We start from the raw sequence: 24894 nt of genomic DNA on the forward strand, positions 1-24894 counted from the left end.
TAGAAAGTAATGCAGAGCAGATTAATCCGTTCCAGACTTTTAAAAACAACACCTAAAACAGCAGTTTAACATGAATTTTGCTATCTTACAAGACCATTGATCCATAAAATGAAAGCAATAAACAATGTACTGTACTATAAATAAAACAGTATTGTAGATGATAAAAAAAATAAAATTAATTATTTTCTTACCTGTACTAATGATAGTCACTGTTTGGATGGGGGGGGGGGCTTTTATCCATTTCTGAAGTCACACAATCAGTCAGTCAGTCAATCAATCAATCAATCAATCAGTAGCTGAACTGGGATCAACACAGTCACAAAAACAAATTAACCGAAAAAGCCTCAAAACAATAAACGCAAAATAAATAGCAAAAACAAAAGCTCCAAATATCACCTCAGAACACTGCAATCGGAAACGGAAGGCTTGATTTACAATGGGGGGTACACAAGTTAACAGCAGAACAGGAAACATAGGGGCAACTCAAAACGGAGCACGTTCGGCTTCCAAAAAAAAGTTCGAAAACCGGAACACCTATTTCTGGTTTTGCAGGGTTTGGGTTCCAAGTTGTTCACGAACTAAGCTGTTCGAAAACCGAGGTACCACTGCACAGATTCTGTATCCAAAACTAAACCGCTACGACTAGAGAACAGCAATAATAATAATTCCACATTTTAAGGGACATAATGAAGCAACAATAAATATCTCAGAGCAATGTACCGAAGTAAAATAAACAAGAACCACAAAAGCAAATAATTCTATGATTCTATGAAATCTTACACGAAACACATCAAGATACAGCATCCAAGCTGCCAGGATTTATGCCACATAAAAACCCCTGACAGAAATCGATCTTTTCCCTTCAAATGTAACTCAATGCAGCAATGAAACGACGAAAGAGAGAGAGAGAGAAAATCCAAACTCTAAACTAGGATTTGGGATGAAAATCACCTTAATTTCCCATGACACACTAAAGTCGTGATCCTAAGCATGCTTATCTTCAAATAAATCCTGCCGCAATCAGCGGGACTCGCATCTCGGTTGACATGTTTCTGTTGGGTTGAAAGTTTCGTCGGTGTGATATGGTTCTTTTTGGGGATACTTGATTGCAACTGGCAGAGAGAGAAAAGGAACCCTTGGCTGCTTTCTTCTTCTTTTTTAAAGAAGTCTCCATCTCAGGGAACATTAAAAACAAACTCTTTTGACAGATTCATAGTAGTTGACATCCATCATGATGATATCTCCTACCTTTTATTTTTTAAAGGAAAGCAGTATACAGGAAATAAAAACACATGATGCTATGAGGTTGTTGTTTTTTTCATACGAAAAGCAATATCTGTCTTAAGTCCTTGAGAATGCTCAGAAAATATAATTTTGAAATACCCAGAGGAAAAAAACATCCCAGATCAAATCATGGATATATGGATACAGTGGTACCTCTACTTACGAATTTAATGCGTTCCGAACGCACATTTGTAAGTCGAACAAATTTGTAAGTCGAATCCCATAGGAATGCATTGGGAGAAAAAATTCGTAAGTCGAAGCAACCCTATCTAAAAATCCGTAACTAGAAAAAATCCTATCTAAACCGCATCCAAGATGGCGGACGGAGCTCCATTCGTAAGTAGAAACATTCGTAAGTAGAGTTATTCGTAAGTAGAGGTACCAGTGTATATTTATTTTAAATGAAACATACTCCGCAGCAAAACCTTAGGCATGTCTTCTCAAAAGTCAAGCCCACTGAGGCTTGAGGGCAGAGGAATCCTACTGGTGGGTTGTGGGGATCCAAAACAGGGGTGCCAATTTTAATAAAATATGGGGGGAGAGGCAAGTGACCTCCGACCCATATAATTGATCACGTGATTTCTTGCACACTTAATACAGTCATACCTCGGTTTAAGTCCGCTGCGGTTTGAGTACTTTCAGTTTAAGTACTCCGCGGACTCGCGCTATCGTCGCTCGGATTAAGTACTTTTCGGGGAGCGAATGGCACCTGGAACCAATTAAGTACTTAAACCGAGGTACCACTGTATTTGAATGGCAATGCCCAACATCTTGGGGGGGCCTAGCCCCCTCAAATATTTTATGGGGGCAGAAAGGGACCTCAGCTCCTCGGAGCTGGCTCATATGATCCGAAATTTCGAAAGCTCTTCTGGGCAAGCATAGCGAAAAAGAAGGAGTGGCCTTTTCCCCAATCCCTTGGAGGAGGGCACTTTTTAAACTTCATATTTCCTTCCCATTGTCCCTCCCTTATAAAGAACAGAAAGGCTTTAGCATGGAAAGATGTTGGGCCCTTTGGTTCAAAGCCTACACCCAGTCAGCCCCAAGCATACCCTTCTTCTTTTTTTGCCTCTATTAATATTGGAGCTCCAATGTCGGTAATGTAAGGGCAGTGGAGGGTTCTGCAAGAAGCGTTCTGAGGTCAGATCTGTGGAATCTACCGTGTTTCCCCTTTTTTAAGACACCGTCTTATAACTTTTTTTCCTCAAAAAACCACACGGTGGCTTATTTTCAGGTGGTGTCTTATTTTTTTATTACCACATAAGTACCGGTATGGTAAAGCAATCTACAGCACATTTATCCAGGGCTGTCTTAAGGGTGCTGCCGGCGGGGCTGGAGCTGTTGCTCGGAGGCGCAGTGTCCAGCCTCGCCTCTTCCTTGGTGCCCTCCAGAACTGCGCCTATCACTATATCTTATTGCCAAGTCTTGCGGGGGGCGGTGCGGAAGTGACACCACCCGCTTGGCCACCTCCTGTGATGCCAGAATGTTCCCAATCGGAGGGGAGGCAAAGCGTGGTGTCCAAAAGCCCCCCCCCCAAGAGCTGGGTCTCTGAAGGTTTGTAAGTCCTACACACCAGATCCTCCTCCAGGAGAAAGGGAGAGAGAGATTATTCAGAGCCCGCCAAAGCCACTCCTCCTCCAGATTTGCAGTGGGTCTCTTGGCAAAACTAGACGGGGAGGGGACGTCAGTTTTTTAAAAAGCCAGACGGTGCTTTTTAGATATGAAAACAAGCAGAAAATGAAATGAAGCTATTCTGAACCACCCTATGGCCATAGAACATCTGTAAGCAGCATTGCCCAGGAAGATACCATTACCTTCCCCATTGGGCAAATGTACACCCGACTGGAGCCACTTTATGCTTCCAAAAGCATCAGATTACATGCCATGACAGTTCACAGAAGAGTTTGCCAAGTCTGCCTCTACAATCTTCACATTTGAACTGTCAGTTCCTTTACTACTTTATTGGAAGTTTCATGTTGTGTATGTCACACCACCTGCCCTGCCTACTCTAGCCCTCAGCTGCAGTGCAGGATACTACGGTATATTGTAAACATCAGTGTTGAAGCAAGATTCAACTGTGAATTCACTCAGCTCCTGAACAGGGAATTGTGGAGTGGGGGGGGGGGGAAGAGAGAGACGCATGCACACAGAGAGAGATGTGCACACGGGGGGGAGAGAGAGACGCGCGCGCAAACACAGAGAGACAGACGTGCACACGGGGGGGGGGAGACAGACGCGCACACACACAGAGAGAGACAGAGACAGACACGCACGGGGAGAGAGAGACGCGCATTCACTCAGCTCCTGAACAGGGAATTGTGGAGTGGGGGGGGGGAGAGAGAGAGAGACGCATGCACACAGAGAGAGATATGCACACGGGGGGGGAGAGAGAGGGACGCGCGCGCAAACACAGAGAGACAGACGTGCACACGGGGGGGAAGACAGACGCGCGCACACACAGAGAGAGACAGAGACAGACACGCACGGGGAGAGAGAGACGCGCATTCACTCAGCTCCTGAACAGGGAATTGTGGAGTGGGGGGGGGGAGAGAGAGAGACGCATGCACACAGAGAGAGATGTGCACACGGGGGGGGGAGAGAGAGACGCGCGCGCAAACACAGAGAGACAGACGTGCACACGGGGGGGGGAAGACAGACGCGCGCACACACAGAGAGAGACAGAGACAGACACGCACGGGGAGAGAGAGACACGCATTCACTCAGCTCCTGAACAGGGAATTGTGGAGTGGGGGGGGGGAGAGAGAGACGCGCATTCACTCAGCTCCTGAACAGGGAATTGTGGAGTGGGGGGGGGAGAGAGAGAGACGCATGCACACAGAGAGAGATGTGCACACGGGGGGGGAGAGAGAGACGCGCGCGCAAACACAGAGAGACAGACGTGCACACGGGGGGGAAGACAGACGCGCGCACACACAGAGAGAGACAGAGACAGACACGCACGGGGAGAGAGAGACGCGCATTCACTCAGCTCCTGAACAGGGAATTGTGGAGTGGGGGGGGGAGAGAGAGAGACGCATGCACACAGAGAGAGATGTGCACACGGGGGGGGGGGAGAGACGCGCGCGCAAACACAGAGAGACAGGCGTGCACACGGGGGGGAGACAGACGCGCACACAGAGAGAGACAGGCACGCACGGGGAGAGACGCACGCGCACACACAGAGACGGACGGACGCGCACACACAGAGAGAGTGCGGCGCTGCTTTGCGCTTTGTTGGAAGCGGCGGTTGCTGCAGCGTTGACAAAGCACGAAGCAGCACCGCACTTAGGGGAAGATGGCCAGGGAGGGGTCTGTGGGGCCGAGGCAACATTTGAAAGGGAGGGATGGCGATGAGGAAGCGGGGAGTGAACCGACTGGGGCTTTAACACGCATGCACGCGCAAAAGGGAAGCTCGGAATGTGGAGATCGTTTCTCTTAAAGTGCCGCAAGTAACGAGCCTCTCTTTCCTCCTGCCGCTCGTGCCCTTGGTGCTCCGTGCGGCGCTGCTTCGCGCTTTGTTAGCGCTGCAGTCGCCGCCGCTTCCGGGCGCCGACCCGACCCGGCAGGCTTCCTCCTCCTGCCGCAGCCGGCATTGCAGGAACTGGGTCCTGCTGGCTTGTGCCCTCGGTGCTCCGTGCGGCTGCTGCATGCTTTATCGGCTGCTGCGCAGCCGCTTCCGGGCACTGTCCCAACCCGGCAGGCTTCCTCCTCCTGTAGCGGCCGGCGTGCTGGGTCCCACTAGCTGGCTGGGGCACTTGGTGGTCTTGCGCCGCGCGGCACTTAAGTATGGCTTATTTTCAGGGTATGTCTTATATGTCTCAAATGCTTAAAAACCCTGCCCTGGCTTACTTTTTGACTATGTATTAAAAAAGGGGAAACACGGTATAAAATGCAGTCAAAGCAGCCTAAAACTAGCCTGTATGAGCTCCTCTTTAAGCTGCAAAGGGGTAGCACTCTGCTGAACTCACAAACATGGGGAAGGAGGCATAATGTCTAATAAATATATCCACTCCTAGCATCTATTCACATCCCAACAAGATCTCGCCCTCTGCCCTCCATGAAGGAGACCTAAAACACCCTGTGACCTCTGGGATGCCATACGATTGTACCCTTAATTATTCTCACAAAGATCTACCGTGTTTTCCCGAAAATAAGGCACTGTCTTATATTTATTTTCCTCAAGAAGACACACTATGGCTTATTTTCGGGGGGTGTCTTATTCCAGTGGGAAGGGCTCCGGGCGCGGGGCGGCATGACAGAGGGCAGCGAGCTGTTGTCTTATTGTCTTATTTTCGGGGTATGGCTTACATTTGCGGAAATGCTTAGAAATCTTGCTACGGCTTATTTTATGGGTCTTATTTTCGGGGAAACACGGTAGTTGGCCTGTGTTTTGAATATACCGTACAGCGGTTTGTGGGCCACAGTTTGACAATTTTCTCATGAAATGGTGCTGTACCAACAGTGAGCCCCGGAAACATCGTGGTGGTGGTGGGGTGTTTCAACATTTAGCAATAGGTGTTGGGGCGTAATTTGGCTAGGAGTATTCATTCTCCTATCCCCGAGCCCAAATATCAGTTTTGGTTTATTACTTCTGTTAAACTGAGGTGTTTGAATTCACCAAAGCTTTGGGGATGTAGTAAAAGTATGGGTATCAGAGTTTTCCATCTATGGCAGGGGTGGGGGACCTCTGACCCATGGGCAAGATGTGCCAGGCAGGGGTTCAAATTTGGTCTGCGGGGCCATTTCCCACAAGCCACGTCCATCTGCCCCACATCCCGACACCTGGAGCAGGTAGAGACCCATGTGCGAATGCAGGCTTTGGGAAAGCAGGCTTTGGCTTTCAGCTGATGGGCACCAGAGATGCTTTATTTTAAAGCACTGCACAGGGCTGTTTGGAAATCGATGAGGCTCTTTGAATTCCCAGCTTTGGGACTTGGGAGCATGAAATCATGCTCTCAATCATGAAAGCATGATTGACAGGTGGCTGGCCCCACCCACCCATCAGATTTTGCCCGCCAGGCTAGGATCTTCTCAGGATCTGACCCATGGAGCCAAGAAAGGTTCCACGCCCCTGATCAATGACATATGTATGATGATGTATGTCAATAGCTGGTTGTTTCTCCATTCAGTAACTGTGTGTGTGTGTGTGCCTTGTGCTTCCTGTTGACTCCCCCCCCCCCTCTTACAGGAGCTTCTAATACATTATTGCCTTAATGGCTCTGCCGTCTCCAGATCCGCAGTACGTTCTGCGGGGAACAACTGATGCAGTCAATGCTCTGTGCTTTCACTGTTCATATCCAGAACCGGAAGTTCCCATTCTTTTCTCTGGGTGAGTATGGGAGTGTCAGGATCAGAGATCAAATTATATTAGAAAAAAAGTCTTAAACAAGCATAGTCTTACGATCTGCTTGGCAGTTTGTTTGCTTTTAATGTACCGTACTTTTCCGTATACAGTGGTACCTCGCAAGATGAATGCCTCACGCAGCGAAAAACTCGCAAGACGAAAGGGTTTTGCGATTTTTTTTTGTGCCTCGCAAGACGATTTTTTCTATGGCCGTGCTTCGCAATACGACCTTTTTCATTTTTCATTTTTATTTTTTCTGTTTCGGTTTCCTTGGTTTTCGTCACGCTTTGCAAGACGACATTTTTGCAATGCGAAGCGACTTGCGGAACGAATTAATTTCGTCTTGCGAGACACCACTGTATAAGGTTAGGGTTTTTTACTTTAAAATTATGTGGGAAAACTCTGGGTCGTCTTACACACGGGGCAAACTTCCCCCTACTTTCTTAAATTGGAGTCCCTAAAAATAGGGGATGTCTTATACATGGGGGCGTCTTATACACGGAAAAATACAGTATTTTATGAGCCATGAATGTATGCATTGAACTCTGTTTGTTGGGTCTTTGGACCGCAATGAAGAATTGAATTGAAATTGGATGTTTGGTATTAAGCTCTGTATTCTTTTTCAAACTTTTTTAAAAAAAATGGTTAAAATTTCAGATATACATTTTCCGCCATTAAATATACAACAGTACTTACAACGACTTCCCTTCTTCTCCTTTCATGGTTCCTTGTACTTCGAAAATTAGCTGCATATTTTATTCCTGCCATGTAGTTTCCCCCTTTCCATTATATCTTAATCAGGCAGAGGGCCTTCTCGGTAGTGGCGCCCTCCCTGCAGAACGCCCTCCCATCAGATGTCAAGGAAATAAAACAACTATCTGACTTTAGAAGACATCTAGGGAAATTTTTAATGTCTGACATTTTATTGTTTTCATTACTATTATTAGCATTAATTCTGTTGGGCGCTGACCAGAGTGGCTGTGGAAACGTAGCCAGATGGGCGGGGTATAAATTATTATTATTATTATTATTATTATTATTATTATTATTATTATTACTGTTGTTGTTGTTGAATTTACAAGAATCCTGCTAGCGTTTTCATTTGCTTGCAATTGTTTTCCAGTTACTCCAAAAACATTTTCCATTCCTCTTTATATACCCAGTCTTCTTGCTCTCTTACCGTGCTGGCTAGACCTGCTAACTCTGCGTATTCCATTATTTTTAGCTGCCATTCCTCCTTCTTTGAAACCTGTATTCTTTTTAATAATAATAATAATAATAATAATAATAATAATAATAATAATAATAATAATTTATTATTTATACCCCGCCCATCTGGCTGGGTTTCCCCAGCCACTTTGGGCGGCTTCCAACAGAAAAATAAAACACAGTAATCTATTAAACATTTAAAGCCTCCCTGAACAGGGCTGCCTTCAGATGTCTTCTAAAAGTCTGGTAGTTATTTTCCTCTTTGACCTTGGGTGGGAGGGCGTTCCACAGGGCAGGCGCCACCACCGAGAAGACCCTCTGCCTAGTTCCCTGCAACTTGGCTTCTCGCAACGAGAGAACCGCCAGAAGGCCCTCGGTGTTGGACCTCAGTGTCCGGGCAGAACTTTCTAATTTTAATAACATCTTTTTAAAAAAGCAAAATGTGTGTGACTGTGTAAGACAAGCAAAGCAAGCATATTCAGATTCTCTCTGTATGCAGAAGTTTTTTGGGGGTGTGCGACTGCTTAGGCATCCCTGCCATAAAATTTAACTTTTCAAGAAACATCCCGACATTTTACTGATGTGTCCCCCCCCCCCCCAAGGGAAAGTAATGATCAAATCAACAAGCTGGTAGTGATTTCTGCAGTGTAGAAAGTCTGTAGGCAACTTAGATAAGTCTGGAAGTACCACCACACTGCTCATACTTTGAAACGTTTGCTTATGAAATTAGCATTTGTCTCCCACCCACCTTTTTTTTCTTGTTTAGATCTTCTAATGGGCTGGTCCATATCTGGAATCTGAAAACCCGCAGGGTGGATAGGACACTGGATGGCCATGGTGGGAAATCAGTGTACTGGGTGAAAGCTTTACGCAACAGGAAAAATGCACTTCTTAGGTGAGTGATGCAATTCAGAAGGAGCACACTTAGAAGGTTGCGGAATTAACGATGTCTCTATAAAACGGCATCAGATTAAAAAGCTAAAGCAGTGGAGCGGGGAATTCTGTTTCAGCCCAGGAGCCCACATTCCCTTCTGGGCAACCCTTTTGGGGAAACATGGTAGCGGGGGGGGGGGGGCGCAGAGGTCAATGTGGGCGGAGCAACAGTTTGCATGCCATCTTTCTATGGTAGGCCAGTCTCTGCAACATCTGGAGGGGGGCCCGGGCTCCCCATCTCTGGACTTCCTTGACTGGCAACAGCTCTGCAGGGTTTGAGACAGGAGTCTTTCCCAGCTGCAACCTGGAGGTGCCGCCAAGAATTAAAGCTGGGACAATTTGCACGCAATTTGCACGCTCTGCCACTAAGTTATGGCCCTTGTTTGTTATTTTGCCCTGCCCCAGAGCCTTATGGATGCTATAAGGCAGTCTTTGCTACCCTGCTGCATATTCAGGCTTCCTCTGTCCATGTAAGCGGAGAAGCTGTCTGCATGGACTTGTATATGTGTGCATGTGCCCATGCCTCTTCCAGTGTGGAGTAGTGGTTAGAGTGGTAGACTTCGACCCAGGAGACCAGGGTTCAAATCCCCGCTTGACCATTGAAGCCCACTGGGTGGAGAAGTGGGTATAAAACCTTGAACTTTGGGGGTAAAAGGCTGGATATGAATGAAATAATAAAATAATATTTTTTAAATGTCCTGTTCCCCTCACAGAGATACAATTCCCAGAGTTCCCTGGGAAGAAGGATTGGCTGTCAAACCGCTTATGAGCATTATAGCTCTGTGTGGGGAATTGGGGTTGCCTCTCAGCACCCTTAACCAAATACAGTTCCCAGGATTCTTTGGGAGAAACCGCGACTGTTCAAAGCACTATGATACTGCTTTAATGTATAGTGCAGGTGGGACCTGTGTCTAATGTGCTATCCCCTGAAACTGACAATGACATCAGGCGACCCATTTTTGCCCAAAGTGTTTGAGAGTCAAATTGCGTTGGCAAAGGTGCTGAAGTTCCAAACTCCGACAGTCAACTGGTCTTCACATTTGCACATAGGATTGTGAAGGATTGTTACAAGACCCTGTTCCCTTCACAGAACTACGATTCCCAGAGTTCTTTAACAATCAGTCCCTCTGCTGGGGAATTCTGGGAACTGAAGCTCTGTGAAGGGAATAGGGGTTTCCTAACAACTCTCACTATCCTTAGCATACTACGGTTCCCAAGATTATTTTTTGGGTGGGAGGAAGCCATGCCTTTTTAAAGCGGTATGATACTGGTTTAAAGGTATAGTGCAAATGGGGCCTTAGTATAATTAACGTTGGATACAGGCCATTTAATACACACACGCTGAACTTTTCCTGCGTCTGGATGAACAGGCTGTCGTCCACACAAGCTTCTGCCACAATAAATCTGCTAGGTGCCACAAGGCCTTCGGTTGTTTTGACTGACAGAACGCTCCACCTTCTGCTGGAGCGGATTGCCAAAGCGTCAGGGTAATTTGGAGATGTTTTGACATGTTTATCAAGAAAAGACATCTTCCGTAGCAGACCTTATTAGCATTTATATTTGTTGTCGTCTGCATAACCACAATTAACAACCCAGAATTAAATCTGAGCTGTTAACATAATTACATGGTTTTCATTTCGCATGCACTCTGTGCTCAGAAGCATCGACACAGAAATATTTCAGGGCTACAGTTATTTCTGGGTAGTGTTACTTAATTCTCAATCTCCATAAGAGAATGTCTGTATAGGTTGGTCTCTGCAACTAGCTGGGGTTGATTGAAGAAGCAATTCGGTCAGGATACCAAGGGAAACCTCACTTGTGTTGATGGACTTCTGAATCCATCTTAACACCCAGATTTCAAAGTGTCTATTACTGTACTTAATATGAGGTTTGGTTCTCATAATTTTAAGTATCTCAACTTAAGTATCTCTTCTGTAATGTTAATTGTACTGCAGATCAATATAGTTGTTTTGTTTATTTTTCAAATTCATTGTAGCAACACAATGCAAATGTTTTGTTTGTTGCAGTTATTAATACTATCTTTGTCTGTGGCATGCCATTGTTGTCGTTTACTAGCAGCCTCATACCTGACGTGGCTCTGGAATTCTAAGAAACAAAACAAAACAAATCAGTGCTATTGTGAAAGGTTTAATCTTGATGCAAAACAGTGTCCAGTTGTATCCAGACGTGGTCAAAACGTGCTTGTTGATCTCAGATATCATCGTGCAAAACCTAGTTGCAATATCTTAAGAGGTGCCCCAATGCACAGCAAATAACTTTCCAAAATGTATATATTAGATTTTTGTAAGTGGGGGGAGTTGGTGCATTTTATGTACTTCCACCTTTCGTCCAAAACTGACAGGCGGCAATGTTCTTTTGGCTGGAATAGGGGAAAGCCATCCAGACTTCTTGCAAACTTGTTTCCCCGTGGCCTGAAGCAAGGGTGGCTCGTCCCGTTTCAAAGCTTGAGGCGATATGGAAAGTGCCGACCTGCTCTGCCACTGCTGCACTTCCTTCTCCACGGCCACTGGCATCCATGCTGATTTCTGGCAAGATCTCGCCAAAATCTCACGAGATTTTGTGTACCATATCTCTCGAGATTTCAGCGAATCTCACTGGAAATGGGCACCAATGCTTCAGCTGCTTCATCGTGGATGGACTGGGCCATACCTGCCAAGTTCCTGCCGGAAAAATAAGGGATCGGCAGACCGGAAGTAGCACTGCCGCCATTTTGGAACTGGGCAGAGCAGCATCAAAAGTCGCTGTTCCTCTCGGCCCACTGGGCCCCTTCCCAGGATCCAGTTCTTCCAGTTCCCAACTCTCATTCCTTTCCTCCTCCCACTCTAGCAATTCCCACCATGATTTCTTCATGGGACTCATGGCTCCATAGAGCTAAACCCAAGGATGTTTGGCGCCTTCTATATCCGAAGGGCCTTGTATTGCAGATTAGATATTTGATGAGTACTACCACGTTCATCGCCATCCCAGCCTGGTCTCCCCTTCTCCAGACCGAACATACCCAACTGCTTCCTTTAACATTAGACTAGTTAGACCTAGGCCTGATTCAGGATAAAACAGCTTCATACATGCATGGCTCCTGAGCCTGGAGGCTTGAGCACAAAACACGCAAGATTAGTAGTGAGAGCATTCAACAATGATATTAATGTGCTGTGTATTGTTTTCTTTAATTTGATGGGCAAATAAAGGAAACAGAGACCAGCTTCCCTCCTCTCGGTAGCCAGGAAGTTGACAGCTCAGGGTGGCTTATGCGAGGGCTGAGTATACAGGAGTGTTAGATACATATTGTTGAGGATCCATGTTGAAGCTGCTTGGCAAAGAGACGCTCAGAATCTGCAAATTCTGCCGTATGACAAAGAATGTTTCTGATTGTAAAAGCCAGGGCCGTGACCAAAACATCTGCCTGTGGGACTTGGCCGAAGGAAGGAGTGCTGTCACAGACTCTGTTTCCACGGAGAATATTGGGTTCTGCAAATGCTCCCTCTTGGAGGTTGAAGAGAGACGGTGGCTACTAGCCATGCCATGGAAAGGCCTGGAAGAGGTAGGTAATGTCTTTTTGCCACCCTCCATCATAAGGTTCTGGAACAGATTACCATAATATAAAACAACATTAAAATCCAATAAAAGACTGTACTTCGGAATAGGCCCTAAAAAGTATACATCCTGGCTGGGAAAGGCCAATGGCAATGTCCATAGAGTGAAGGAGCCAGTTGCATCTCTCTGGGGAGGGACTTCTGCATCGTAGAGACTGCCCAGATCATCTCCCACTAAAATGTCCAAGGCCAGCAGAACAATCGAGAGTGCTCCCTTGGTCTATATCTTAACACCCAAGAGGGTCTGTAGGCAAGGAGGTGGTCTTTGAGATGCTAGTTGGAGCATGAACAATATTTGGCATGCTCTAGTTCGGTGTTTCTCAACCTTTTTTGGGCCACGGCACACTTGTTCCGTGAAAAAAATCACGAGGCACACCACCATTAAAAAAGTTTAAAAAATTAACTCTGTGCCGCCCTATATTATAATTATGACTGTAAGAAACACTTGCCAAATATTGCTTTCCGGCGGGTCAGCGCTGCCGAGTTCTTAAAAGATCCGGGTTTCTGATCCACCCCACCCGACCCCGCCGTCCCGTATCTTACCCTGTGCGTGTTCTCGGACTTGTGAGAGGACGATTTGGTCTTCATGCCTCCGTGAATTAGCAACAAACTACCTTTTGAATGATGGAGATTGAATATTTTAAAAGTAGCTACTTGAAGTCCGCTCGATTTTCCAAAAAAGAGACACACGTGCGGCACTATTAGCTGCTGGGGGCTGCCATCTTGGCTAAAGGATTCTGGGATGATCCTGTCATGTGAGGCATGGGGAAAATGGAAGTAATGAAAGCTGATTGGTCTGTGGAAACTAGAAGGGGCAAAGAAATAGGACGCCCAGGGAGGTGGAGTTTGCAGCTGCAAAATCGCCCTTCTCGTCGCGTGCCGCGGAACAGCGGTTGAGAAACGCTGCTCTAGTTTTTCACGAGTTGGATGATCCAAAATGTGGAGATGCACATTATCTATGTAAAATAACTTTTCTCAGAAGGTGGCGCAATGAATTCTTTGTGTTGGTTAATGAGATTTGCTAAGAACACAATGGTGCTTGAATGCCACTAATGGAATATTCCAAGCTTGACTTTAGCTGATGTTTGAAAATGTGTGGCTGATGACCTTCTTTATGTGTGCTCTGTGGGATCTGGGATGGGGATCCTGACTGGCAGTAAATTCCCCTCATTCTCATCCTTCTATCTGGAAATTCCAAGGCCACCTTCTACATTCAAAGCAGTTGTTCTGTTTTGAGCTTGGCTTGGCTTTGCTGTTTGCAGTCACGGTCTTGCCAGATTTTTTTTTTTAAGTGTCCAAGTCAAAAATTCCACAAAATTCATATGTAAGCGCTCTCTCTCTCTCTCTCTCTCTCTCTCTCTCTCTCTCTCTCCTATCCTCAAACAGGTAACACCATGAGCCAAAGTACTTTTGAGGCTTATGATTAACATGAAGACTTAATATGTGTTTATGCTTGGCTGGGACCCAAAGGGGGTAATTTTGTCTTGAAGCAGATTCCATCTATGAATAATAAGACCTGAACAGACATTTATTTGTTCCTGATTGCATTTAAATCACCAATTATGAGTTACATGCACTTCTCTTGCCAATTTGCCAGAAACATGCTAAAAAGCATTATAAATGTGCAAAAGGAGAAGGGTGTGTTTTCTCGTGGCCACCTATAGCCACCCAGGAACACTATTAGCCTCAGGCAAAGACAAAACTCTCCTAGTAAGCACAAAAAAGAAGGAGAGAAGATCTTCTGGTTTAAGCTGCAGTCGACAAAATACACGAGACCCAGGATTTATTTCTGAGGCTCGGTGGCAACCATTGCAGGCTTCTTGTTGGGCCTTCCATTCTAGCAGACCTAACCCTTTTGCATGCTGCAGGAAGTGCCCCAAACTCGCTACCTTTTGGTCTTCAGCAATAGCAGCCAACAACCCACAGGTCTTCCCTTGTCTTTCCTGAGCCACGATGAATGCAACAGATATTCAGATGCAGAAATATTTCCTTCCCTGCCTAGATTGTGGATGGGGAAGCATGTGGCTAACCGTATGTTGTTGGACTCTCAGTCCCTTCAGCTCCAACCACCATGGGCAATGGGCAGAGATGAGGGGAGTTGGAGCTCAACAGAATCTGGAAGATTCACCATCCATATTCTAGGCCAGGAGTCAGCAAACTTTTTCAGCAGGGGGCCGGTCCACTGTCCCTCAGACCTTATGGGGGGCCAGACTATATTTGGGGGGGGGGGAATGAACGAATTCCTATGCCCCACAAATAACCCAGAGGTGCATTTTTAATAACAGGGCACATTCTACTCATATAAAAACACGCTGATTCCCGGACTGTTCACGGGCCGGATTTAGAAGGCGATTGGGCCTGATCCAGCCCCCGGGCCTTAGTTTACCTACCCACGTTCTAGGCTTTTCCACTCCTTTGCAGATTTAGCGACAAAGTAGACCTGACGGGGGTGATCTGATCACGGGTTTCCTCTTTTTTTAAAAAAGGCAGTTATGGAGTTGAAGTGGGGGAAGTGTGCACTGGGGGGAGGTTAACACACCATTTAAATTGCCCTCCTGAATCTGCTCCATGCCTCATGGGGAGGAAACCTACAAGTAGCACTTTTGGAAGCATGTGCTTTTGAGTCGGCGGTGGGGGGGAAAGGGCCATTGCCCCAATCCAAATTATCTCAGATACACACACATGTCTGTAGCTGTTTTTAACTGAAGGAAGTTGGGAAATCTGATGGAGGCTCTTTCACAACTTGTTTAACCTTGGCACTGGGACGGCAATCCTGAACACACTTCCTATGGATCTCAGAGGGACTTCTTTCTGAGTAAATGTGCATGGTTCTGCTCTATGCTGAGAAATGCAAAGAATCTTTAGGAACGCAAGCGCTCCTAGCTCTTTGCTGTCCTTTAAAATGAGAATAGAGGCTCAAGCTGCTTTTCCTCCACACACTTTCCTGGGAAGCTACCATGGCAGGTGATAAGAGCAAATAGCAAACTTGTGGCCTCCTAGGTATTTGGTGAGACACAAGAGAGGGCCTTCTTGGTGGCTGCTCCCAAATAATGGTATTTACTCCCACTCAAGGCTCGCCTGGTCCCCCATTCTGCTTTCCTTTTGCTAGCAGGCAAAGAGATTTTTTTTTGTTCCAACAGGCCTCTGGCCAGTCACTGGCTGTTATGAAGGTTTAAAGTGATTCCAATGCTATTTTAAACAAGGTTGCTTATTTAACGGGTGTGTGTGAATTTTTAGCTGTGTTGGTTTGTGTTGGGAGATGCATTGAGTTTTCACTGGGAGAAAGGTGGCATATAAAAGAAATAGACAGTGCTGGCCTATAGAGATCAATGATTCAGTATAATACTGCTTTGTGTACAATGAAGGAACCAAAACTCAGCTGTAAAGCATGTGTTTTGCATGCAGAAGCTGCCCAGCATGGCCAAAGCCAACATATGGAGGACCACGGGTTCCCCACCCATTTTGAGGACAATGCAGAGCTCAATGGACAGACTACAAGGCACCTTCCTACATTTCTTGGTGGGATTTACTTCCAAGTCAACGTGAATAGGATTGGGCAGCAAGTTAGATAGCTGGCTTCCCCTAGTTAGAGCACTAGCAGTACCTTCTCCTCCCTCAGCAAACGCCCTGATGTTCTCAGCACTATGCACGCTCCTGAGATGGTTTAATAAATTGGAGGCACAATTCATTGGGTACTTTATTGAAATTGTAGGTGCTTAGCAAGAGCCTTGAGCAAGTCCTGTTCATTTCAGTGCAACTTGGCGAGCTGAGCTTCCTACTGGATCACAGGGGCGAAACTAGGCTTCGTTTCACCTGGGTCAGACCCAGTTTGGCACACACCGCAACGCGCATTTGCGTACAAATGGACAGTCTGGGAGCCTCATTGGTGCCCCTCTGGAGGTTTTACCTGGGGCAAAAAACCTGGCTAGACCCCCCCCCCCAAGCAGCTACAGCTCTTCTGGATTGTGTCCTTCAAACCCGCCATGCTCTCTCTCTCGTTCATCAGCAGTCAGTCATTGACGTCGTTGTGCCTTCCACCTCTTGGGCACTTGCGATTTAAACCACAGACTGCGCAAAGCAGAGCACATGCTCTCAAAGCAGCTTGGCCCCCTTTGATTTTTGCTCCCAGGTCTAAAGCAAGTTTTCAGCATGAGAGTGCCAGTAAATTGTAAGTGCTGTGTACTGAATTCAACTCGTCATGCTGGTAAGGCTGCCTTCCGGCCCTTCTGCATGCCGAGAGTCTTAATGTGCACTGAATGAGTTTCATGCAAATGGTTTGCCATGGAAATGATTCATACAGGAAGAGGGAAGAAGATCAAGGGGAGAGAAGGGGTAGGAGGAACATCTAAAGAAGTTGGCTCCATGGAGCACTTCATGCTCTTGGGGCTCCTGCTATTGGCCCAGGATGCTACATAGAAAGCTGCCTTATACCATTGCTCCATCTAACTCGGTGTTGCCTACACGAGGGATAGACTACATGAGTCCTCTAGATCTGGTTGGACTGCATCAACCCAAGCCAACACGGCCAGCAGTCAAGGATGGAGGGAATTGTAATCCAGAAACATCTGGAGGGCACTGCATTGACTGCCTTTGATCTAGACCGGACAGCAGGTTGCTGAGATATCAGGACAATGACCTTTCCCAGTCTTAGCTGGACATGCCAGGGTTTGAATCTGGGACTTTCTGCATGCAATCCCTGTGTTCCACTACTGAGCTACGATCTCTTCTCTTTTGCCATTGGGGAAATTCTACTAGTGTGGGCTCTATTGCTGGATTGTGGTAGAGGCTACAATCCCATGTCCTGCCTTTGGGAGTCACCCCACCGAGTAGAGCGAGAATTGTTTCTGCGCTGCACGCCCATGGGATCAGGCTGCCCCACTCTTAATTTTGATGCAGCTATTACTGCAAAAGGGGAATGCAAGCAGGTACGAAACTGTACAGATCTAAATGACATAGGGCAGCAGTTCAGTTGGCTAGAGCATGGTGCTGATAATGCCAAGGTTGCAGGGTCGAGCCCCGTATGGAACGGCTGCATATTCCTTTTTTATTATTTTTATTTTTATTCACTTTTGAATTTAACAGTTAGCTTCACAAATAAGTCATACACATAGGATTCTCTGAATCCCTGGACTTCCCTCCACCCTTCCATGGTTTCCATAATTATTCTTTTCCAACTGCATCATATAATACTCTCCATATTTTCTTAACACTCAATTCTCACCATAGTTCTCGTTAATTGCAAGTGGTGTTTTTTTTAAAATAAAAATAAAAATCCTGCCAATGTTTTTACTTTTTTACAGTGTTCTTTTAAGTAACTTGTAAATTTTCTCCATTCTTTATTAAATTTGTTCTCTTCTTGATTTCTCATCTTCTTGGTCATTTTCGCCATTTCGGCATAGCCCATCATCTTTATCAGCCATTCTTCTATTTTGGGTACTTTATCTTCCATCTTTGGGCTAACAGTGGGACAGCTGCGTATTCCTGCATTGCAGGGGGTTGGACTAAATAATCCTCCCTTCCAGCTCTACAATTCTATGATTCAGCAATGAAGCTCAGATACCTTTCTCTGAGGTTCAGAGAAAACTTTTTATCCAAGTACCCGACAGCCAATAACTTTTCAAAAGCTCATGCAAAAACACCGTCGCTCTGTGAAACCGCATGTGTTCAGAATACAGAAGGACCCAAGTTGGACATTCCCCCCCCCCAACATCTCCTGGAACCCTGGAGAACTACTGCCAGCCAGTGGCAGAGGAAGGGGGTGCGGGGGTTGCGGTCCGTCCCGGGTGTCATCACTGGGGTGTGTGTGTGACAAAATGAGAGGGTTTTTTTGTTTTATATTGGGCTCACAAAACTTTTTAGGAGTGATGTGGTGGCTTAGGTGCCTGCAGGTTCCGTGCTGCCTGAAATGGCAGCGTGGGACTTACACCTGCCTACCGCCTCTCCCTCAGCTGCCCTACAGCTGAGGGGAAGACTATGGAAAGGCTGCAAGCTTCGGAGAGGCTCACCCTGCCCCCACGGCCGGATCGCCCTGCCCCCACAGGCACAGATCGCCCCATCCCGGCTGCAGGACACGCCCCCGCGCCAGGCACCCGAGCGGCTAGCTACGCCGCTGCTGCCAGCCCGTGTAGGCAGTACTGAACTAGATGGGCCGCTGTTCTGACTCAATATAAGGCAGCTTCCTTTGCCCTTTCTTAGCAGTTATGATTTCTGAGTCTTCCTCTGGGTTGATTTCTTTTCTCCCACCATCCCCGAGCTTGCACCACCTTCTTTTTGCAAATCACCTTAGGAGACTCATCTTTGTGCCTGGCGCCGGGCCAACTAAACTTGTTTTCCTGATGTCAGGTTCGGGTTTTGGAGCTGCCATCCAAGATTTCAGTCTGTACCTTGAAGCCAGAGGCCAATGCCAAGTTGGGCATGCCCATGTGTCTGAAGATATGGCAGGTAAGCCAACGGGAGCTTGCTAATTACAAAACGCTTCCCTCGCTGTGATTCATTTTTCTATATACGGAGCCCATGAATCATTCTTCACTCTGAGGTTTTTATATTTATTTATTTTTGATTGATTGTCAAAAGCAAATCAACTAATTATGCTATTAAAGGTGGGAGGGAAACAGAAACATCCTTCACATAACCGCTGGAGCTTTCCACACTTCACCAGATGATGTGGGTTGTGAGTTTTGTAAATACTCCCTGCAAAGTTTAGCTGGGGAAGTTGGGTTGTTGTTGTTTTTTGAAGTATCCAGTTTGGGGGGGCAGGGGGGTGATCATGGAACTTGGATTTGGCAAGACATTTGGTAGCCTGGCATTAATAAAACACTTGAGCTTTAATCAACATGCCTGTATTTTGATTTGCTTGTCTCTAGTCTGGTGTGAAGCAGGGACCCATGTGGTACTGTGGGTTAAACCACTGAGCCTAGGGCTTGCTGATCAGAAGGTCAGCGGTTCGAATCCCTGTGACGGGGTGAGCTCCCGTTGCTCGGTCCTAGCTCCTGCCAACCTAGCAGTTCGAAAGCATGTCAAAATGCAAGTAGATAAATAGGAACCGCTACAGCGGGAAGGTAAACGGCATTTCCATGTGCTGCTCTGGTTTTCCAGAAGCGGCTTTGTCATGCTGGCCACATGACCTGGAAGCTACACGCCGGCTCCCTTGGCCAATAATGCAAGATGAGCGTGCAACCCCAGAGTCGCTCACGACGGGACCTAATGGTCAGGGGTCCCTTTACCTTTACCTTTAGTCTGGTGTGAACCAACCATGTTACTACCTACTTTGCCTCTTCAGATTTGGAGAGGTTAATGCCTCATACTCAGCATTGCTTGGGGATTCTGAGAAACAACCAACGACAAAATTGGCGTGGTTTTTAAATCGGTGGTTCAAATCGGTTTTGAAAGGTCCACTGCACCATCTTGATTCAAAGTGGTGTCCAGTATCCAAACGCAAGATGAAAACCTGCTCTTGGATCTTGGGGGCCATCACGCAAAAATTGGCTGAAATCGTGGCGTTTTGAAAGGTTCGGCGCGCCATCTTGACTCAAAGTGGCATCCGGCATCCAAAACCTATACGAAATGGGTCCACACATGGAGGCAAACCTGCTCCTTAGTCTTGGGAAACATCATGCAAAATGTAATTGCTATATGTCAAGAGGTGTCGAAATGCATAGCAAATAACTTTCCAAAATATTTAATATATGTTTGGAATGGACTTTCGTCTTTGCAATTAAAGAAAGGGGTTCGAGCCAGGGTAGCCATCTGTGTTGGGTGCTCCTCAGCCCCTGCAATAAGCAAGAGGGACTATGATTCTGAGGGTTCAAACATAATTATAAGCACTGGGCCTTATTTAGAGAAGTCTTAAGGTTCATGCACTTTGTCATATCCACAGAAGACATGAGGGCCCAGTTCATACTTTTAGCATAGCACCTATATCCAAGTGGTTGCATCAGTAGTATTTAATGGAGGATCTACTTGGGTGGCTCAGCTGATGGTTGTCTAAACTAATAGTTTAGATGATTGGGAATTAGTTGCAGAGGGCTCTCTCCCTCTCTCCTCTTTTGCACACAAGAGGAGGAGAGTGAAACCTTCATGCTTTCCATTTTGCCTCAACCAATAGTGCCCTGGTGGTTTACAAACTTGAGGAACTGTGATTCCTTCTATCGCTCTCTGATTTAATAAACCAGAATATCAAAATACAGATGGACCCTGCTTTAACCAACTAGCATTAGGGGGGTGGGGAATGTTTCCTCTGACCACAGTTTGGTCAAAAACGAAAGTGGGAGTGGGCCTTGCAAGATTTTCATAGAATCAAAGAATTGTAAAGTTGGAAGGGACCCCTTTCATCTAGTCCAACCCCCTGCAATGCAGGAATAATAAGATTTTGCTAGACTCCCAACTCCCAGCAGCTCCAGTTAGCATGACCTTTGGTCAAGGATGATAGAAGTTGCAGTCCAACAACATCTGGAAGACTTCAGATGCCCTGTCCATGTTTTACTTACTTTCCCCAGAGGGCAAGAGTGGTAGGGAAGCATATAACAATTATAACATTTAGTCTTCTAGAGAGACAGAAACATTTACACACCAGAAAAGTTGTCAAAGCTTTTATATTGCACTTCATACACGCTTGTGCTAGATCCTGGTAGAATACAGTTAATCACAAAAATCGTAAATGAATTACAGCGACTAAAAAAAAACAGATTGATTTTATTTTTTTATATAGCAAAGCATTTCAGCTTCTGCCTTCATCGACTACTCAGTGTGAATCAAAAGGTGCTGTAGTCAAGGTGGTAGTTATAGAACATTAGAATATTCAGAAGTGTTACACTTAACTGCACAGACAGACAGAGGTTTGTTGCTATTTCATTTGGAAGCCTGTTCAGGAAGGAAGGAAGGAAGCAAAGGAGAATCACTGTCAACTTGTCAGGAATATGCATTAATGGAGTTTATATAATAAAGTACTTATTGCATTTCCAGTTTCTACATGCATTCTTGTTAGTTAGTTTTTTTAAAAAAAATGCTCACCATTGCACAACATAGCACCTTTCCTGCTGGGAAAATTAAGGGAAGGCAATCCTTGGGTTTGCAGATTCAACCCTTTCCAGTTGGCTATGATTTGTGTGAGCCCAGTGGATACATATCGGATTACAGTTGTACCTCTGGTTACGAACTTAATTCGTTCCGGAGGTTCGTTCTTAACCAGAAATCGTTCTTAACCTGAGGTACCACTTTAGCTAATGGGGCCTCTTGCCGCCGCCGCGCTGCTAGTTCGTGATTTCTGTTCTCATCCTGAGGTAAAGTTCTTAACCCGAGGTACTACTTTCGGGTTAGCGGATTCTGTAACCCGAAGTGTTTGTAACCCGAGGTGTTTGTAACCCGAGGTACCACTGTATAAGACATATTCCTTCACAGGAGGGAGGAATGTTCCATCCGACCTCAAGCTGCTGTTTGGACCTTCCTTTCTACTCTTCCAAAGATTACAGCACTTTTAATTTATGAAACATACGGCTCACATTCTCCATTAAAAAAAAATATGGCACCCAGGTTGCTGCACAATTCATCAACCATCATGAAAAGACACCAAAACAGACTGATAAATAGCATTAAAACAAACCAACAATCAAGTAATGGCACGTAAATTAAAATAGGCCAGGGAATGCCTTCCAAAACAAGCTAACCAGTATACTTATGAATACCCATCACCGGGGAACAGCAAGAGAGAACTGTTGCCGTCATGTACTACCTGTGAGAGTCCCACAAGTATCTGGTTGGAATACAGGATTCTAGATCAGGCAGGCCTTTGGCCACCCTCCCCATATGAACAAGCCAAGACCCTGCAGTTTTCGGCAGAGGCCCAGCCAAAGGAGATGCGAGATGCAGAGGGTGGCTACATCAGAACGGGCCTTTTCAGTGGTGGTTCCCCATCTATGGAATGCTCTCCCCAGGGTGACCTGCCTGGCCCCCGTCAGTCTTTAGGCACCAGGCTAAGACCTTTTCCTTTACTCAGACTTGATAAGAAAGTTGCCTCCATCGGTGGACCTCATCTTTTAGTGGGGCAGGTTGGGACCTGTCCTTAATCATACGTTACAGAATCACCCTTTTATCTATTTTGTATTGCCCCTTGCTTTGATCATAGAATCATAGAATCATAGAGTTGGAAGAGACCACAAGGGTCATCCAGTCCAACCCCCTGCCAAGCAGGAAACACCATCAAAGAATTCTTGACATATGCCTGTCAAGCCTCTGCTTAAAGACCTCCAAAGAAGGAGACTCCACCACACTCCTTGGTAGCAAATTCCACTGCCGAACAGCTCTTACTGTCAGGAAGTTCTTCCTAATGTTTAGGTGGAATCTTCTTTCTTGTAGTTTGAATCCATTGCTTCGTGTCCGCTTCTCTGGAGCAGCAGAAAACAATCTTTCTCCCTCCTCCATATGACATCCTTTCATATATTTGAACATGGTTATCATATCACCCCTTAACCTTCTCTTCTCCAGGCTAAACATACCCAGCTCCCTAAGCCGTTCCTCATAAGGCATTGTTTCCAGGCCTTTGACCATTTTGGTTGCCCTCCTCTGGACACGTTCCAGCTTGTCAGTATCCTTCTTGAACTGAGGTGCCCAGAACTGGACACAGTACTCCAGGTGAGGTCTGACCAGAGCAGAATATAGTGGTACTATTACTTCCCTTGATCTAGATGCTATACTCCTATTGATGCAGCCCAGAATTGCATTGGCTTTTTTAGCTGCTGCATCACACTGCTGACTCATGTCAAGTTTGTGGTCTACCAAGACTCCTAGATCCTTTTCACATGTACTGCTCTCAAGCCAGGTGTCACCCATCCTGTATTTGTGCCTTTCATTTTTTCTGCCCAAGTGTAGTACCTTACATTTCTCCTTGTTAAAATTCATCTTGTTTGCTTTGGCCCAGTTGTCTAATCTGTTAAGGTCATTTTGAAGTGTGATCCTGTCCTCTGGGGTATTAGCCACCGCTCCCAATTTGGTGTCGTCTGCAAACTTGCTCAGGATGCCCTCAAGCCCATCATCCAAGTCATTGATAAAGATGTTGAATAAGACTGGGCCCAAGACAGAACCCTGTGGCACCCCACAGGGTTGATTCCCCCCCCCCCCCGGTTCTGAATTGCTTTTATTCATTGCATTTTACCTTGTCAAGTCACCCCGAAACCTTTTCCCTCTGTGCAAAGCGACGGACAAAGGTAACTCATGACCTTCGCCATTATCATCCAACCCGGATTCTTACGGCATTCTTAAAAATCTTCCCCTTACAATGAAGAATGGAGGAGGGATCGATCACAGAGCAGGCTTTAACAGGAAGGACTGCTGCGAGGCTATTTTCACTAGCAGGATTATCCATTGTAGCTAGCCTAGTGATTCTTAAAACAATTTTAGTATTATAACATGGTTCTTGATACCGGTCTGAAGGGGTAATGGGGGAGGGGGAGGGTCAATGCACGGTTGTCTTGAGCATTTAAAGCTTCAAAAGTGACTTCTAAATGGCCTCGGTCCAGTATACCTGAAGGAGCGTCTCCTCCCCCATCGTTCTGCCCGGACACTGAGGTCCAGCGCCGAGGGCCTTCTGGCGGTTCCCTCGCTACGAGAAGCCAAGTTACAGGGAACCAGGCAGAGGGCCTTCTCGGTAGTGGCACCCACCCTGTGTAATGCCCTCCCACCAGAGGTCAAAGAGAATAACAATTACCAGACCTTTAGAAGGCATCTCAAGGCAGCCCTGTTTAGCTTTTAATGTTTGATGGATTTCTGTAATTTAATATTTTGTTGGAAGCCGCCCACAGTGGCTGGGGGAACCCGGCCAGATGGGCGGGGTATAAATAATAAATTATTATTATTATTATTATTATTATTATTATTATTATTATTATTATTATTAATTAACATAAACACCTGGGTAGGAGGGTGTGGCATCTTTGCGTTCTGTCGGAAAGTATTTGGGCCTTTGTGCGTGTGTGTGTTTTTCTCCTTTAAAATCTATAGCTGCCGTTAACAGGCATTTGTGTTTTTGTTTTTTTAAATTTGCTTTGATTACGACTTTTGAACCTTTTTTGCTCACATGGTGAGTCTTCCGATTTGCAGGGGCCATCCGTCAACCGGCCGGTGCAATGATGAATATTTTCCTTAAGTGTGACACGTAATCCAGTAACGTTCCTTTCTTTGAGTTATTTCAGAGACTTAAATAAATTGGGTGGCTGGCCAGGGTGCCATGCCCTTTGACCTGTAACATCATTAATCAAAATATCTCTCAATTGGTTACAGCGGGATTCAGACCTGTTAACTCTTTGGGTTCAGGGGATTATTGTTTTTTTCCTTTTGGGGGAGGGGGGGAGAAAGAAAATAGTTTCCCTTGGTATTGGAGATCCATGGACAGCAGTTTACTTGAACTTTTTTTAAAAAAACCACACATATATATTCTTTATTCAGTACTTATACAAACTCATATATGAAAACATGCACAAATTTAATATTAAGCAGCCATGTTATCTGCTCTTTTTCCAAGGCCTG

At 45.8% G+C, this 24894-nt stretch overlaps 1 protein-coding gene across 23 annotated transcripts in view; it reads left to right on the top strand.

The window, feature by feature from the left end:
• The window catches only part of GNB1L (G protein subunit beta 1 like), an 80672-nt gene that overhangs the window by 41320 nt on the left and 14458 nt on the right, over window positions 1-24894 (top strand). For 10 of the 23 annotated variants that reach the window (XM_088660089.1, XM_060269276.2, XM_035098214.3 and 7 more), the window contains 4 exons: window positions 6470-6610; window positions 8601-8729; window positions 12164-12326; window positions 18721-18819. In XM_088660089.1, the coding sequence (XP_088516215.1) occupies window positions 6495-6610; window positions 8601-8729; window positions 12164-12326; window positions 18721-18819 (507 nt within the window). In that variant the 5' untranslated portion in view covers window positions 6470-6494. The remainder of the gene's footprint in view (window positions 1-6469; window positions 6611-8600; window positions 8730-12163; window positions 12327-18720; window positions 18820-24894) is intronic. The other 13 variants (XM_088660090.1, XM_088660078.1, XM_088660081.1 and 10 more) reach the window with 3 other exon arrangements.

The sequence above is a fragment of the Zootoca vivipara genome, chromosome 16 (assembly GCF_965207765.1).
Source record: "Zootoca vivipara chromosome 16, rZooViv2.hap1.1, whole genome shotgun sequence".
NCBI classification, from domain to species: domain Eukaryota; kingdom Metazoa; phylum Chordata; class Lepidosauria; order Squamata; family Lacertidae; genus Zootoca; species Zootoca vivipara.